Genomic DNA, 18,732 nt, shown 5'->3' on the forward strand with positions numbered 1-18,732 from the left:
CCTCTCTCCCCTCTGGTAACCACCAGTTTGTTTTCTGTATCTGTGGTTCTGTTCCTGTTTAGTTATATTTGTTTGTTTTATTTTTTAGATTCCATGTATACATGAAAATATACAGTATTTGTCTTTTCTTGTCAGACTTATTTCATGCTTTTTATGGCTGAATAATATAATATTCCATTGTATACACACACACCACATCTTTTTTGTCCATTCATCTGTTGATGAATACTTACATTGCTTCCGTATCTTGGCTATTGTGAATAATGCTGCTGTGAACACTGAGGTGCATATATCTTTTCAAATTAGTGTTTTCATGTTCTTCAGATATATACCCAGGACTGGAATTGCTGAATCTCTGTTTGCAGGTGATCATGGTACTATTCTATACGTATAGAACCCTAAAGACTCCACCAAAAAACCATTAGAACTAATAAGTGAATTCAGTAAAGCTGCAGGACACAAGATTGATATACAGAACTCTGTTGCATTTCTATACACTAACAATGAACTATCAGGGAAATGAAGGAAGCAATCACATCAAAAAAAAAAAAACCACCTAGCATCCAATTTAACCAAGGAAGTGAAAGACCTATACTCTGAAAACTATAAACGTTGATAAAAGGAAATTGTAATACAATACGAAGAAATGGAAAGTTATCCTGTGTTCATGGATTGGAAGAATTAATGTTAAAATGTTCATACCCAATGCAATGTATAGATTTAATTCAATCGCTATCAAAACTTGTGACATTTTTCACAGAACTAGAACAAATAATCCTAAAATTTGTATGGAACCGCTAAAAACCCCAAATAGTCTTTCAATTATCCTATTTTATTTTTCGGCCTCACTGCACTGCTTGAGGGATCCTAGTTCCCCAACCAGGGATTGAACCCAGGCCCTCGGCAATGAAAGCACAGAGTCCTAACCACTGGACCACCAGGGAATTCCTTCCTTCATTTATTTTAAACCTACTAAAAACTCCATGTGACTCTCTTCCTAGCTCGTATCTGGCATATATATATATATATATATATATATATATATATATATATATATATACACACACACACACACACACACACACGTGGTAATAAAAAAGATGTACAGTTGACCCTTGTACAACACAGGTTTGAACTGCTCGAGTCTGCTTATACATGGATTTTTCAATAAGTACTACAGTACTACATGATCCTAAATTGATTGGAACCACAGACACCCAGGGCCGACTGTAAAGTTATGTGCAGATTTTCGACTCCTAGAATGTCTGTCCTCTTAACCACCATGCCGTTCACGGATGAACTTTAGTTGATTTAGCCTGTTGCCAGCCTCTTCCCACCTTGACAGTCTTAACCTCCAATTCTGAACTTATTTTGACTCTGTTTTTACCTTGATCCATTTTACCAAAGGTTCTCAAGACATGCCAGAATTCAATGCCTATTTATGAGAAGTCAAACTACACATTTGACTTGTTTTATATGCATCATAAGTGATGGTTTACTAAGTTACCAATAGAAGATAAAAGCTTCAGGAATATAGATTTTCTATTTTAAGAATGAATGGCTTAGGCCTTGAGATTAGAATATTGATTAGATATGTGATACTATAATAATCACATATAATTGAGATAATAGCATTTATAATTGTTTTAGGTGTGATGATGATACTGTGGTTATGTTTAAAAGGAAGAGCCCCGGGGCTTCCCTGGTGGCACAGTGGTTGACAGTCCGCCTGCTGATGCACGGGTTCGTGCCCTGGTCCGGGAGGATCCCACGTGCCGCGCAGCGGCTGGGCCCGTGAGCCATGGCCGCTGGGCCTGCGCGTCCGGAGCCTGTGCTCCGCAGCGGGAGAGGCCGCGGCGGTGGGAGGCCTGCGTACCGGCGAAAAAAAAAAAAAGGAAGAGCCCCCTCTTTTAAAAAAAAAAATGTTGAAGTATTTATAGATGAAATTTTATTTAGGATTTGCTTCAAAATAATCCTGGGGTGGGGCCTGGATGGAAAGTGAGGGGAGTGGTTAGACAAAGTAATTTTGGTCCTTTGTTCATAACTGTTGAAGCTGGGCGGTGGGTACATGTGTGTTCATAATCCTTTTCTCTCCATTTTCATTAAAAAGTGGCCCAAGTCTTAAATTGTTTTGCATTAAAGGTACCACGCTTTACTAGGATTTTTTAAAAGTGGTGTTCTTCTTAAGATAAAAACAGATTATTATCGTAATCCCTGACACAGGAGCTTAATGAAGAACACAAAATATAAATGCTCCCCTCTTTCACTTTTCTCTTTTATTCAGAAAATGTGCCACTGTGTATACAGAGGTACATAATAGCCTCTAATCTCAAGGAGCTCACAGTCAATAGGGCGCTAAAGGCAAAATTAGTAAAAACAGACTTGTCTTAAATACTGTTGTAGAAATACTTACAATATGGAGAAGAGTTAGGACTTGAAAGGCAGTCAGAATTGCCTGGCTAATAACGACTTAAAAGTAATCTTGGGCTTCCCTGGTGGCGCAGTGGTTGAGAGTCCGCCTGCCGATGCAGGGGACATGGGTTTGTGCCCCGGTCCGGGAGGATCCCACATGCCGCGGAGCGGCTGGGCCCGTGAGCCACGGCTGCTGAGCCTGTGCTCCGCAACGGGAGAGGCCACAACAGTGAGAGGCCCACGTACCACAAAAAAAAAAAAAAAAAAGTAATCTTTTTTCTTTATGGGCTTAAAAATTTGGTCTGGTACCTTTTATACATTAGTATTTTTATTCTGTTATTGATATTCCTTAATTTTTCTTTTCTAAAAAGAGTTTGATGATCAGGGTGAATGGGGAGCAAGGTCTGCCCAGGAGCATGTATGTGAAGTACTTTACTGAGTTTCTAGATAGGACTGCAGTTTATCACTCACCTCTACAAGTTATGCTGAATGCAGATGTAGATACACAAGTTGGATTAATCTAGAATGGGGGTTTGCAGAGGGATATGTGGCACTCCACTACACAAGAAAAGGAGGAAGCCCACATTGTTGGCAATGCAAAGAACTTTTTGTGTAAGTCACACGGATTCTACAGTGTACTGAATATATACAGAAGGGAGGTCATCCTGAGGGAGTGATGATGAGTGAGGAGCAAATGATTGGATTTGGTTATGTATGCAGCATTAAAGTAAAATATTTATCTTTTTTCAGGTCAACCAAGTTACTCATGATCAAGCAGTGGTGCTACAAAGTGCCCTTCAGAGCATTCCTAATCCGTCATCTGAATGCATGCTTAGAAATGTGTCAATTCGTCTTGCTCAGCAAATATCTGATGAGGTTAGTATTAAATTTGTAAGGCTGGAATTCTGGAAGGTTCGTTTCTTTCACTTTTGACCCTCTCTTTATGTAGAAATAACCCTTATCACATTTTGGGGCTTAATTTTCCTAGGCCCACTCACTTTAATCACTGACTCAGTCTAGATAAAGTTCCCTTAACATGAATTTTACCTAATGATAATATTAGTGCTTTCTGGTTTTAACCACCTTTATGTACAATGAACAGCATCCTTTTAAAGCATATAATTAAGTGAAATTTGGCAAATACATATTTGTGTCACACGTCCACCATAGTCGAGACACAGAATGTCTCCATCACTCTTTCCGTATGCCCCTTTGAAGTCTCTTCTTCCCTGTCTACCCCTGGCCTCAGATAACCCCTGATCTTTTGTTACTATATAGTAGTTTTCATTTTCTAGAATTTTACACAAGTGGAATCATACAGTGTGTGTTCTTTTATGTCTGGCTTCTTTCACTCAGAATAATGACTTTGAGAATTATCTGTGTGGTGTGGACCATTAGTCCATTCCTTTTTATTGCTGAGTAATATCCCATTATGAATATTCCACATTGTGTTTATCCATATACTTGGAAAAGGACATTCTCTTTCTTAGCTATGAATAAAGCTGCTGTGAACATTCTGTACAAGTGTTTGTATGGACCTAAGTTTTTATTTCTCTTGGGTAAAAAACTAGGAGTGGAATGGTTTGATCACCTCTGTAGTCTTTTTAAGGTTCTTCTGAAAGTAGTGTAGAGCCAGATAATAACTTGGAGAACATACTTTGTGGTATTGCTGTTAAACGAAATAATGGGACAAAGGCAACTTGGGAACCTAAAGACAGTGGTACTACTTCACAGCCATTCCTGTTTCCTTTACAGGGAGAAACATTTTTGCTTTTCTAGTGATTATTCCACTCTGATACTGTGTCAACTGTTTTGATTACTCATTATCTTGCAGGCTTCAAGATATATGCCTGATATTTGTGTAATTAGAGCTATACAAAAAATTATCTGGGCATCAGGATGTGGGGCATTACAGCTAGTATTTAGCCCAAATGAAGAAATCACTAAAATTTATGAGAAGGTAAGAATTATCGCAGAAATATATTACCTTTAAGAAAATGTTTAATTGTGCATGAGGCTGAATTATTATGTCTGCCATCTTAATATAAAACTGTCTTTTTCTACTTCTCACTAAAGTCAGGTATAATTATTTCATACTGAATTTGTTTTCTCCTATTCTCTTTATTCTTCTTTCATCATCTTTTTGTCCTATGTATTTTGGTTTAGGTAACTGTCAGTTGTGATATCATGGCATTTAAGTATTTTTGACTCTCTTAAAGCATTCAAGAGTGTCAGCCAATTAGGTATCATCCTTGATCTTCCATTAGATTAATCAAGTTATTTACAGAAGAGAGACTGTGTTTAACTCTTTGATTTTCTGTTATATATACCTGCCCCTGATAGCCACTGCTGCATATTTAGAAGGGGAAATTAAGTTATAGGAGCTTCCCTTTTATGGCCAACATAACCGTGATTTGCCTGGGATATATGTTGATGTCCTATACTGTTGGTTATTCACTCAGCTAATATTTGAACGCCTGTTCTTTTTCAGGCATGTACTATAAATATTACTTATTGATAACTTCAGTTTAGAATTTATTAGCTACCTACCCAAGCATATTTTAGGTTGTAAAACCTTCAGACCTTTCCTGAACGGTTGTCTGAGACAATTGCTTTTGAATAAAATGGCACTATAGGTAAGCTACATAATGGGACTAGTCAGAAGTTGGGTACTCTGACTGCAGTGCCAGAGTGGTTCTTGAGGAAGGAATGATTGTTGGTGCAGAAGTACACAACTTAGAAGGTCTCTAAGAGCTTGGGGGACAAAGAAGCAGGTAATATGCTCAGTGTGCTCCTTCAGCCATCCTTGGGACGTAGCAAAAGAATAGAATTAGACTTTTATCATCTGTTTATACTCATTTCCATGCTATTTCAAAGGGGCCTCAAGAGTTGTAGGTAAAGAAGCTGAGGCCAAGTGGTTTAAGTGACTAGGTAAGTTTTAAGCACTAACTTGAAGTTTGTATGAGATTTTTCTTAAATATATCTCTAGGTAATTTGTCTTTGACTATAATTTTACAGACCAATGCAGGCAATGAACCAGATTTGGAAGATGAACAGGTTTGCTGTGAAGCATTGGAGGTGATGACGTTATGTTTTGCCTTGATTCCGACAGCCTTAGATGCTCTTAGTAAAGAAAAGGCTTGGCAGACATTCATTATTGATTTACTGTTGCACTGTCACAGCAAGTAAGTGTCTTTTTTAATTGTAAGAAATTTGATCTTATTTTTTTAAGCAGAGATGAATGAATTTATGTTGGCAGAATTTATCCCAGGAATCAAATATTTATTGTCTCTATAGCACACTAATGTTTAGGAAATTTTTATTTAACTGTGTTTTGCCTAGACCTGAATTTGTTTGGTTTTACTGTCTACAAAATGTGAACATTAATTCTCGAAGTAAAATTAATTTTTCTGTAATTCCAGAATTTAGTTTCACCTAAATGGTGTGTGTTTTAGCCCATTTAAAAAATCTGGCTTACAAGATTTAAATTAAATAGGACATTTAGCTTCCTTTCTTAGATACCTAGGGCCAAGTGTTTTTTTAGTGAAGTTGTTAAGTCAATGTGGAATTCACAAGGCATGGTTATGGTAAGAACTTTTGCATTTTACACTGAGAATAAAGACCAATTATAAAGTCCTAGTTTTTCATTTTTAGAGCATTTATTCAATGACATTAATTTTGTTTTGGGCTTCTTTTTGTGCAAGTCAATCAAATTTGTAGAAAATTTAGGTTTTCCATCCTCTTATGTCAGTCTAAATCTTGACCTTCATAAGGTAACTTTTTAAACATGAGCTCTAATCAGTATCACTGTTATATGTAATTAATCTATCTCGTGTACATTTTGCAAAAAGACACAGGAAATGTTCGCTTTGTTTATTCTTTCACATTCCATTCAACAATGACAAATCACTGATGAAAAGTTAGTGTAAAGTCAGAATAAGCACTTTGCTGACATGAAGCCTAGTGGTAAAGTTTTTTTCTTTTTTGTTTGTTTGTTTAAGTGTACGTGGTGTGATGGAGTAGTAGGTTCAACTCACTCCAGGGCATGCTGTAAAGTAATTTAGTGGTCTCCAGTGGGAATCTCTATTATTTTAGAAGCTCCTTGGTAATTTCCTTGAAGACATCTAGTTCAGCCTATGTTCTTTGATGGGATCCCCCCCGCCCAAATAAGCTTGAGCTTGCTATCTCTTTGAGAAAACTTTATCATCGTTGGACAACTCTGTATGTTAAAGATAAATAGGTTGAATAAGTCTGGAGGAGAGGAAAGATGATTAGCCATGAGTTTTGATGAAGTCAGACCTGGAGGTACAAATTTCTTAATCTATGCTCAGTTTTTTAAATTTTAAACTAAATTAGGAATTTATGTCACTTTCTTTGCTACTAAATATCAAGGAACTTTGTTTAATAAGTTTTCTGCCCTCTACTTTTATGAAAATCCCCATTATAGGAAGTTAGAACCATTTGACTCCTCTTCTTCCTGAAACTTGTGCACGATGAAGTAAAAAGTACCGTACACAGCACTTCTTCTCATGCCTCTGTTATCTTGTCTTTGACAACAAGGGGGGTTTTCTAAGGTTAAGATCTTTTTTGAGCTTTAGGTATCTGACTTTCTTCCCTAGTACTGACTCTCACCCTGCCCTGCAGTTTTAGTTATATATGTATCTATCTCGTGTACATATATGTATGTATTTATTTTTGGCTGCTTTGGTTCTTCGTTGCATGAGCAGGCTTCTTTCTCATCACGGTGTTTTCTCTTGTGGAGCTCGGGCTCTAGGCACGCGGGCTTCAGTAGTTGTGGCTCGTGGGCTCTAGAGCGCAGGCTCAGTAGTTGGGGCGCACGGGCTTAGTTGCTCTGCGGCCTGTGGGATCTTCCCGGACCAGGGCTCGAACCCGGGATCTTCCCGGACCAGAGCTCGAACCCGTGTCCCCTGCATTGGTAGGCGGATTCTTAACCACTGCACCACCAGGGAAGCCCTGCCCTGCAGTTTTAAATCTTCATATTATAAATATCAGAGTACCGGCCTTCGATACTTGCAGAGTATATCTTGCAAAATATGATCGTGTTGTTTTCCTGCTTTAAAATCTTTCCATGTCTTCCCATTGTCTTTGAATTAAGTGTAAACATTTAAATTTGGTTTATAAGCACTCCACAATTTGGCTCTTGCTTCTACGCACTTGAAAATTTCAACTTCAGGGCCACATTTTCCAGTAAGTTTTCTTTATCCCTAGAGGTCTCCCAGACCTCTGTTCCTATTAGAAGAGGTCTGCTTCCACATAACAACACTGATATTTTGTTGTAATTGCTCGTAATTGGATTTGAATTCCTTTAAGTGGATTTGTTTTTGTTTTAAGCCTCCTCCAGCACCTGTTGCTTTATACTCTGCCTGTTTAACTCCTTTATGTTACCTTGATGATCCATGGAGGCATTTGAGTTTGCCACTCCTGGCATAGTGCTTTCAAGGCACAGCTGAGTATTCTGGTAGAAGAAGAGAAAGGGATAATGCAGAAAAGGAGATTAGTAGGCGTCGGTTTACAGAAGGCCTTTGATGCTGAGATCCAAGTAGTGTTAGATTTTAATATTGTAGGCAGTCTCACTGATGAATAATTTATCAAGTACCCATTATGCACCAGGCAGTGTTCTAGCTACTGGGAATATAGCAGTGAAAAAAAACGGACACAATGTCAGCCTTCTTGGAGTCTGTATTAAAGGGGATGGGGAGTGGGAAGAGAAGACATATGGGAAAATATATAGTATGTTATATTAATAAATGCTATCAAGAGAAATAAATCAGGAATAGGGATGAGTGGGGAGGCAGGGTCATTGGAGTTCAGTTTTATGTAGGATAGTCAGAGAAGACTTCCCTGAAGTCTCTGGGGCTCTGAAAGAATGAGGTAGTGATCCATGCAGTTAATGGGGGAAGTGTGTTGGGGTTTTGGGTGGGGTTTTTTGTTTTTCATTTTAAATTGTATTTTTTATTTTGTTCAGCTTTATTGAGATATAATCAGCATATAACTGTGTAACTTTAAGGTGTACAAAGTGTTGATTTGATAGTCATATCTTGCAGTATGATTACCACCATAGCCTAAGGTTAGCTAACACCTCCATCATATTTCATTTTAAATTTTATTTCATTTTTTATATGAGAAATACATTTTGGTCATCTGAATGACCAAATATATTTTTTTTCAATTTTTATTTTTTAATTGAGGTATATATAGCTGCTTTACAGTGTTTCAGGTGTACAGCACAGTGATTCAGTTATACATATTTTTTTTTCAGATTCTTTTCAATCATAGATTATTACGAAATACTGTATTTCCTGTATTATATAGTAGGTCCTTGTTGTTCATCTATTTTATATGTAGTAGTCTGTTAATCCCAAATTCCACACTTCCACACACTCCCCCCCCCCCCCCCCAGCCCCGGGGGAAGTGTGTTTTAAGCAGAAGAAACAACAGGTGCAAATGTCCCAAGGCAGGAACATGCCTGACATGTAAAGAACAACATGGAGCCGAGTGTGTCTAGGACAGCAGAGGTGGGGGAGTTGTAGGAGGTGAGGCCAGAGAGGCAATAAGCAGCCTGTGAGGATTTTATATAGATCATTGTAAAGACCTTAACTTTTACCCTAAGTAAGATGGGAATCCATTGGGGTTTTTTTTTGGTTTTTTTGCCGCGGCATGCAGGATCTTACTTCCTTGACCAGGGATCAAACCTGTGTCCCCTGCATTGGGAGCACAGAGTCTTAACTACTCGACCACCAGGGAAGTCCCCCATTGGAGGGTTTTGAGCAGAAGAATGATATGCTCTGAGTTAACATTTTAAGTTTATTCTGATTGCTTTGCAGAAAAGGCACTTAGACTATTTTATTAATCCAAATAAAAGATGAGAGAGTCTGGAAGTATGGCAATAGTAGAAGTGGTGAGAAATGATCAGATTTTGAGTATGTTGTGAAGATACAGGCAACAGGATTTTTTAGTAGATGTGTTTCTTTTGAAGCATTACCGAAGTCTGCATGTGTGAGGGAGGGTTCATCAGGAACTGACAAGCATCAACTCTTTATAGACCCTCACTCTATTTGGGCCGCATACCTTTTTAAAAAATAAACTAGGGCAGTATGAATGACATATACCTCTGAAAATCTGGTAAAAGTTATGGACCTTCTCCCCAACAAAACCAAGTACTCCTGATGTCAGTTTACTTGAATTTCACCAAACTTAACCCACAAAGCTTCTAAAGGTCCCTATGGTTTATAGGACCATGTACAGGTTTCAGAAACCTAAAACATATCCAGGAGGGAGGCCAGTACACAGAATGTATACTGTCAAGTTCTTACATTGAACTAAAAATTTGTTTCTAAGCTGTCTATCAGCTAGCACATTGCCAGAAACAGTTATTCACCGAATGTAGTTTGTACGATAGACAAATGCTTCGTTAGCAGATACTTTTTGAGCATCTTCCATATGTCAAATGTTCTAGGTTCCAGGAACTCATGCTTCAACAAAGCAAAGCCCTGCCCTGAAAGAGCTTACTTTCTAATGGAGACAGACCTCCATTTTGTAAACAAACAGTATTTATACATCTGGTAACTGGTTCTTAGCACCTGTTATATGCCATACATCATTTTTCATTCTGGAGGCACAGTAGTAAACTAGATGATGTCTTTGCCCTCTTGGAGCATTTATTCTGGTGAGATCTGTATAGTATACATATTTTTTAAGAGACCCATGATGCTCAGGTAAAATTCCCAGTACTGTGACCAGAGACAAGTTTTTCCCATGGGTAATCATAGAATATTGTATAATACGGTGGTTCTCAATCTTTAGCACATGTTAGAATCACCTGAAGGCTTTATTAAAACGCAGGATGCTGGGGCCTGAGAAATTGCATTTTTAACAAGTTCTCAGATGCTGCTGATCTGGGTAACATGCTTTGGGAATCACTAGTATAATATCAGGGACATCTGTAGCAACATCCTTATTGTGTAATTGTAACAGAATTTCTACAGAGTTGTTCACTCCAGAGCACAATGGAATAATTCTGTGGAATGCCCAAAAGATGCTTAAGGCTTACTGTACAACTCTTGTACCTAGAGGAACATTTCCAGCCTGTTCCAAGAAAGGGGTGTTAGAAGGTATCCCTTGAACTCTTCAGTGACAATTTGAGGTTTTAGTTCTTGACACACAGCCTAAGTTCATCTGTTAAACGTTGCTGCTTAAAGGGGTATTACGTATTCTTGTATTTTTACTTTTAATTTACTTAACACCCCACCCCCACCCCAAGAGGCAGCGTTGGAATCTTTTTTTTTCTTTTTCTTCATGACGATAATATATTAAATGTGAAACATTTTTATTTCAGAACTGTTCGCCAGGTGGCACAGGAGCAGTTCTTTTTAATGTGCACCAGATGTTGCATGGGACACAGGCCTTTACTCTTCTTCATTACTCTGCTCTTCACCGTTTTGGGGGTGAGACATTTTTTAATATACTTATCATTGTGATTCATTCTTGTACATGGAACAGTCAAGAATTCATGGTTTTAGCTTGTATTAAAGTTGGAGCAGTCTATATTTATTTTTAAAATATTAGTAATTTCCCATCCTACGTTAGTCCTTTACTCTAGTTAATTCTGGGTTTTTAAAAAGTGGATTCTGAACATGGACATGTAAATTCATATTATTCTACTTTATTGTTTCAGAGCACAGCCAGAGAGAGAGCTAAACATTCAGGCGACTACTTTACTCTTTTAAGGCACCTTCTTAATTATGCTTACAATAGTAATATTAATATACCCAATGCTGAAGTTCTTCTCAATAATGAAATTGATTGGCTTAAAAGAATTAGGGTAAGTTGCATTTAATACTGTGTTTATCATCAATAAATAAGATATTTTATTAATAGTTCATAGTTTTGAGCATTTTGGTTAAATGAAAAACAACAAAGAGTAATAAAAAGGACCAAAGAATATACTCTGTTGGTGGATATTACTAACTCATGATTCCCAGAATGAATGCGTAAGTAGTTTTGTCAAATGCCTTGCTTTAAGACTTGAGACACTGATATTCCGCTTCTTCCATTTTCAAATGGGCCCATTTTGCAAATTTTCATTTTAAAAAGTATTCTTGAATTGTTTTCATCAAAAAATGAGTCTGATAGACTAGCACTTAATTTAACTTTTGATCTTAACACCTGATACTTTTTACTTAGAGGTATGAGAATTTATTTCTGAAGAGATTGGTATCATTTAGCCTTCAGATTAGCATTTCTTCTACTAGTTTGTAAAGCCTACTTCTAGAAAGTTCTGAAGAGAAAAAATCTCTTAGAATGGAGAGGTTTGAAGCAATTGCCTCTGTCTAGCTCACTCTTGTTCTGACATCTCACCGCCCTTTTGTAAGTTAGGCATTTGATATTTTTCTTTGGCAGGATGATGTTAAAAGAACAGGTGAAACGGGTGTTGAAGAGACAATCTTGGAAGGTCACCTTGGAGTAACAAAAGAGTTACTGGCCTTTCAAACCCCTGAGAAAAAATATCATATAGGTTGTGAAAAAGGAGGTGCTAATCTCATTAAGGTAAGTTCTGTCGGCTTGGTCCTAAGCTATGTATCATTAACATTCTACATGTTCATTAGCAAATCTGTCTGGTTAATTTATGGTATCATGTCTTGGGTGTGTTTTCTTGATCATTTCTCTTTTCTACTTTTAAAGAATATAGAGGTAACAGTAACTTTTAAAATCGTTTCTAAATTTTGTACATGAATAAAATTTCAGTACTGTGTGAAGTAAGTAAGCACTATTTAATTTTTCTGTTTGGAAAATCTGAACTTTTTACTTCATCAGACTATTCAGAATGAGACAGACTTCTATTATGTAAGACTGTGCATATTTACCATGTTTCTTTGATGAGTTTTTTCACATAACGTGGTAACTCAAGGAAACAAAAAGTATCATTTTAGGACATTTCATTTTTATTCAAGATGAGCTTTGGTATACATGTGATTAAAAGAGTAAATTTACTTAATGTGAATTTTTGTTAAATGCTACAGTCAACTCATTCTTGATGAGTTTTTAACCTGAGAAATTAGGTTTGTTTGTTAATTGTAGTAAATAGTGTTTTGAAGTGGGATCTTTTTATTAGAAAATCTTAGTTTTCTGAAATGTAATGAAATCTTGAATTCTGACAATTAATTTAACATTATTTCCTTCCAAGAGACATTTCTTTCTTTAAAAAAAAAATACACACACATACGCATATGAAACTTTACATGTATTTTTATATAAATATGTATCATTGCTAATACATAATCCGTTTTTCACCTTTGTAGGAATTAATTGATGATTTCATCTTCCCTGCATCCAATGTTTACCTACGGTATATGAGAAATGGAGAACTGCCAGCTGAACAGGCTATTCCAGTCTGTAGTTCACCAGCTACCATTAATGCAGGCTTTGAGTTACTTGTAGCATTAGCTGTTGGCTGTGTGAGGAACCTCAAACAGATAGTAGATTCTTTGACTGAAATGTACTACATTGGCACAGCAATAACTAGTAAGTATTTTAAAATACAAAGTTCTGATGACAGTTCTCTAATGTGTTCAAATTCTGTTTTCCTTTTTTTTTTTGCGGTACCGGCACACGGGCCTCTCACTGTTGTGGCCTCTCCCGTTGCGGAGCACAGGCTCTGGACGCGCAGGCTCAGCGGCCATGGCTCACGGGCCCAGCCGCTCCGCGGCATGTGGGATCTTCCCGGACCAGGGCACGAACCTGTGTCCCCTGCATCGGCAGGTGGCCTCTCAACCACTGCACCACCAGGGAAGCCCTGTTTTCTTTCTAGTAAACATCTTCAACTCATGTTTTCCTTTCAGCAACTAGTATAACGTTTAAGACCATTACAAGCAATGAGTCTTAATGTAGAAAAGTTTTCAGATGTTTGTTAAATGTCTTCCTGTAAGTGGTACAAGTATTGAGCAACAAATTTCATTTCAGTCAAATCTGGACTGAAATCCAAACTCCAGAATAATAAACAGTCAAAATAAATTTCAGAGTTCAAACTTAAAAATTCAAATTACATGCATTGGAAAACCTTTCAGGCCCCCACTTTAGAAGCTCTTTAATGTTATTTTCATATGAGTTCTAAGAAAATCTGGTTTTGAAGAGAAGAATGTGAGAATATAACATTTTAGTGCCCTTGGTCCTCAGCTAATGCTCACATGAAGCCCATGAGACTATAGATCTTACTGATATAGAACTGAAGCTCGAAAGGGATGAGGGCAATATGAAATGACTGAGACAGCAGAAATAAGAAAGCAGACCACAGTGGAGGCTCTTCTGTTTTAGGAGAAAACCATTTATCTACAAAGCTTAAGAATATAATTGATTATGGTAAGTTTTTAAGAACATGTCAAATTATTTTTTGATATGTTATATTTTAGAATATAAGGACTTTTTAATAACATTTTAGGAGATTCTGGTTAAAGTTCTTAAAACGTTAGACAGTTATTCTATCAAGTTTGTATATAGTAGGGTGGGGGTTTTTGTTTGTTTGTTTTTAAACAAATCCACAGTTTTATTTATTTAATTTTCATAAGTTTAAACCCTCAAGGGGTACAGCAGCACACAGATTCTGTGGCTAGTGGCCTTAGCAGGAAGGTTGCTTTGGAGTTTGACACGAACCAAGCCACTGTTTCCATGAGCACAAGTTACCTTTCCCCAGATTCTTCTGGTTTTGTTCAGTTTGCCACCAGGAGTCACTGTTGTTCTTTGCTTTGTACACATGAGCATATCTCTTGCCCAAGTAGAATTCAGTTTCATCTTGGGCATAAACACCTTCAGTTTTAAGAAGAGGAACCCTCTGGTTTCACAGGACCCTGCTTATAGCCAGCAAAAATAGAGCCTTGGACCACAGCCTTCCAGACCTATTTGCTGTTTTAGAAGTCCTGTTCCCAGTGCTCCTCCACAGGCTCCAAGATGGCAGAAAGAGAAAGGCCACTTGTTTTTAAGTAGTACATTTGTGTGGTAAAAATTTCAACTACCAGAGAAGGATGTATTCTAAAACATTTTTCCTGCCCATTCCATTCCCCTGGTCCCCTTCAATAGCTGTAACCGTTATCTTCAGTTCATGTCTATCCTCCCAGAATCTCTGAGTGTGCAAAATCCACATACAAAATCTTTTTTTGTTTGTTTAGTTTTTTAACCACAGATTGGTGTGGAGTGCACAGTGTTCTTCACTTTGTTTTCCCCTTAATATATCTGTGATCATTTCCTATCAACACATAAATATTTATCTAAATCCGTTTATTAGCTATATACCTTTCAGTTCAATATACTATATAATTTATTTAATTGGTCTTATACATGATGATGTTTACATTGTTTCCAGGTTTATACTAGGTAGAGGGAGATAGGCAGTGATTTACAGTTCTCACAGAACTCAAATCCACTATCTCGTTTGCTCCTCAAAATAACATGGTGATTATAGGCAAAGCACGTCTTACTACATTTATTAAGAAGGAAACAGAGGCTTGCCTGAAGATGAAAGAGTTGGTAAGCATCAGAACCTGGATGTGAACCCAGGTGATATCTTAGGATTATTTAAAACTTAGTAAGCTATCATATGTTGATATATTTGTATAACATTTCATGCCGGAAGGAGTTTGAAGGCACTTGAAAAAAACATTAAAGTAGAAGAAGTTAAAGTTCATAATGACTAAATTATAATAAAGTTAAAAGTAAAGTTAACATGTAGAAATTAGCCTTGTATCATCTTGTGAGACTGCCATAGAAGCAACATCAGATAAAGCATGGGTTCATAGATGGTGGGGTAAGAAGCTATATAGTGTTATGTGTTGCTGTGTATCTTCAATTTGTTGAGGGTGAAATGCATACCTAGAGCACTATTTCAGGTGGCTATAGGAGTAGTGGAATTGTTGGTAATGTTAATTTATCAGCTTAATAAAGTCTAAAGTGGGCAAAATGTTTTTATTTGTGCTGCAAGAATCTTTTGTCTTCTCTCAGCTTGTGAAGCACTTACTGAGTGGGAATATCTGCCACCTGTTGGACCCCGCCCACCAAAAGGATTTGTGGGGCTGAAAAACGCTGGGGCTACTTGTTATATGAATTCTGTGATTCAGCAACTCTACATGATTCCATCCATTAGGAATGGTATTCTCGCAATTGAAGGCACAGGTAGCGATGTAGATGATGATATGTCTGGGGATGAGAAGCAGGACAACGAGGTAAATTTTATTTAGCATTTTTGTTTTCTGTGTTTGAAGTTCTGATACGAGATACTGTTGTTCTCTCTTAGAAAGCGTTAGACTTACACTGGACCTGTTGGCAAATATTTGAAAATAAAGCTAGAATCTCCTGGCACAGACTGCTACCTCGACATAGTGCTCACTACCTAACAGACTTGCAACTACAGTTAATGTTCATGATAGTTTATACGTTTTAACGCAACAGTTAATGTACTCACTTTTGGGGGTTTGGTATAATTTAGAGTTTGTATAATTTTAAGAATCTTCATTTTTAGTAATAGTCTAAATTATACTTTTACTTTTCTATTTGATATTTTAATTGTGTATCTCCATTTATTTATGCCAAGATATGTGCTATGCCAGTTTCATTGTCTGTGTTTACTTTTAGATTACTTTTGCATTTCTCCCAGATCATAACTATTTTTGCTTAGGAAACAAACTTCTACTTGTGACAAAATTTAGACTCCTACCAAGTATCCAATGCAGAATAAAGCTGTGAAAAAATTAGGTTGTAGTGGTGGATCAGAGTTGACATAACTATGGCATCGTTCTTTAAAGAAGAGACTATGGCCAGACTTAAGCTGTGGTCATGTTTGTGTCCACGCTGTATTTCTTTGTTTTTATTTGACCTTTTCCTACTCATGGTGTTGTGTTGGTGAGAGCTGAAGAGAGAAGCCAGAGCATGCTCTGACTGTAGTAAATGTCTTAAATGGTTCTTTTCTCATTCCCTCTCTTCAGTCACCGAACTATTTGCTCTGAGGTAGTTTATCACTTACAGGGAGGGCTTCTGAAACATACACTAGACCCCAACTCTTCCCTAGGTCTACTGAACCGCATCATCCAGGGTTTGGGGTCTGAGCATTTTTACTTTTTTAAGAAGTTTCATAGGCATTGCTCACACCATATACCTAGTTAAGAACCACTGCTCTGGGTGAAAATTGGAGTTCAGATTCTAGTTCTGTGATTCATCACATCTCTAGGTTGTTGAGTTAAGCACAGTAGAGATAGCTAATTGTACCAGCAGACAAAGTATGATACAGTTCAAATAAGGTATCTCAACTTTGCTCTCATGGTACCCTCTGCTCTGTGTTGTCTCAGCACCCCATTGCACTGTGGGGTGTTTTGGTTTTGGTTTTTTGCCTGTGTGCTTTTTTCCTTCCCTAGACTAAGTTTCTCATGGGCAGGGACTGGACATTGTCTATTTCTACATCCACGTCCCACACAGAGTTCTGCAGCCACCATTCTCTTTCCATCTCTATAAATTTGACTATTCTAGGTACCTCATATAAGTGGAATCATACCGTATTTGTTTTTTTGTGACTGGCTTGTTTGACTTAACGTAACGACCATTTCATAGCATGTGTCAGAATTTCCTTTCTTTTAAAGGCTGAATAACATTCCTTTGAATGTATATACCACATTTTGTTTATCCATTTATTCATCAGTGGACATTTGGGTTGCTTCCACCTTTTTGTGGGCGGTGGTGCACACGGCGTGGCCTGCGGGATCTTAGTTCCCAACCAGAGATCAAACCCGCTTCCCTTGCATTGGGAGCATGGAGTCTTAACCACTGGACCGCCAGGGAAGTCCCTGATTCCACCTTTTGGTGGAATTCAAAATTGTGAGTAATGCTGCTCTGAACATGGGTGTACAAATATCTTTTCAGGACCTTTCTTGCAGTTCTTTTGGGTGTTTTACCCAGAAGTGGAATTGCTGGATCATTTTATAGTTTTATTTTTAATTTTTTTTAGGAACTGTTTTCTACAGTGGCTGCACCATTTTACATTTCCCACCAACAGTGTGCAAGGGTTCCAATTTCTTTGCACAGAACTTTATCATTTTCATGAGGTCCAGTATGTCTCTGTTCTTTCGTTGCCTGTGCATTTGGTGTCATATCCAATAAATCATTGTCAAATCCAGTGTCGTGAAGTTTTTGCTCTATGTTTTAGGAGTTACATAGTTTTAGCTCTTACATTCAAATCTTTGATCTGTATTGAGTAAATTTTTGTGTATAGTGTTAGGGAAAAGTCCAACCTTATTCCTTTGCATATGGATATGTAGTTTTTCCAACTAATCTTAATATGTATATTGTATTGAATGTTTACAAGTCTGAGCACTCTATATACATTGTCTCATTATAATTCTCACAACAGCTACATGAAGAATATGTTAACCCATTTACACATGAGGCACTTAATTGCTCAAAGTTACTTAGCTTATAAGTAGCAAAGCCTGCATTTGTATCCAGTTCAGTCTAAGTTAATCACTCTACTGTATTTTGCTATATTACCTACCTCTACGATACTTAGTGAGGGTTATTCCTTTATGACAACTCTTATGTGAAAGGGGTGAGGATATAAACACTGATACTGTAAACTAAAATTTATAAATTGAAAGTTAAGTGCTTTGGAAATAAATAGAAGTACAGGTGATTTGTTCACTAATCGTATAGCATTTGTCTCAACATATTTTTACTATACTTTGAAGTTAGGTTAGCTCATTAATGATAACTTTTGGTTTCTAGAGCAATGTTGATCCCAGAGATGATGTATTTGGATACCCTCAACAGTTTGAAGAGAAACCAGCATTAAGTAAAACAGAAGATAGGAAAGAGTACAATATTGGTGTTCTAAGACACCTTCAAGTCATCTTTGGTCATTTAGCTGCTTCTCGACTACAGTACTATGTACCCAGAGGATTTTGGAAACAGTTCAGGTAAACTATGGATGAATAGTAATTGGGATACTGCTTAAACCTTTATGACTATCTCATGACACTAACATTAAACTTCTAAAACCTATACTGGAAGGCACTTTTATGTTTAGTATTTAAGCAGTAGTAATAATCAAACTTTACTTCGTAGTTAGGTTTGTTTTCTCATTGTCTCCAAAGGAGGTAGAAAGTGTCATAGTAAGAGGCAGCATTCTTTAGTCTCTTCAGATGTTAATAATTTTTTATTTTGAAAGCTTCTAATATTTACATAAGTAGGGAGAAGAGTATGAACTCTTATGTATTCATCACTCAACTTCAACAGTTGTCAATTCACGGCCAATCTTATTTAATCTACACT

General features: G+C 37.2%; 1 protein-coding gene and 1 pseudogene across 5 annotated transcripts in view; one reads left to right on the forward strand and one right to left on the reverse strand.

Moving 5' to 3' along the window:
* USP9X (ubiquitin specific peptidase 9 X-linked) overlaps positions 1-18,732 on the forward strand; it is a 126,341-nt gene that overhangs the window by 82,982 nt on the left and 24,627 nt on the right. For all 5 annotated transcript variants that reach the window (XM_032621023.1, XM_032621026.1, XM_032621024.1 and 2 more), the window contains exons 24-32: positions 3,163-3,288; positions 4,247-4,372; positions 5,431-5,597; positions 10,769-10,877; positions 11,108-11,254; positions 11,833-11,979; positions 12,732-12,954; positions 15,421-15,641; positions 18,187-18,377. In XM_032621023.1, coding sequence (XP_032476914.1) covers positions 3,163-3,288; positions 4,247-4,372; positions 5,431-5,597; positions 10,769-10,877; positions 11,108-11,254; positions 11,833-11,979; positions 12,732-12,954; positions 15,421-15,641; positions 18,187-18,377 — 1,457 coding nt within the window. The remainder of the gene's footprint in view (positions 1-3,162; positions 3,289-4,246; positions 4,373-5,430; positions 5,598-10,768; positions 10,878-11,107; positions 11,255-11,832; positions 11,980-12,731; positions 12,955-15,420; positions 15,642-18,186; positions 18,378-18,732) is intronic.
* LOC116747721 lies at positions 12,963-14,957 on the reverse strand (annotated as a pseudogene).

This window comes from Phocoena sinus, chromosome X, assembly GCF_008692025.1.
Source record: "Phocoena sinus isolate mPhoSin1 chromosome X, mPhoSin1.pri, whole genome shotgun sequence".
NCBI classification, from domain to species: Eukaryota; Metazoa; Chordata; class Mammalia; order Artiodactyla; family Phocoenidae; genus Phocoena; species Phocoena sinus.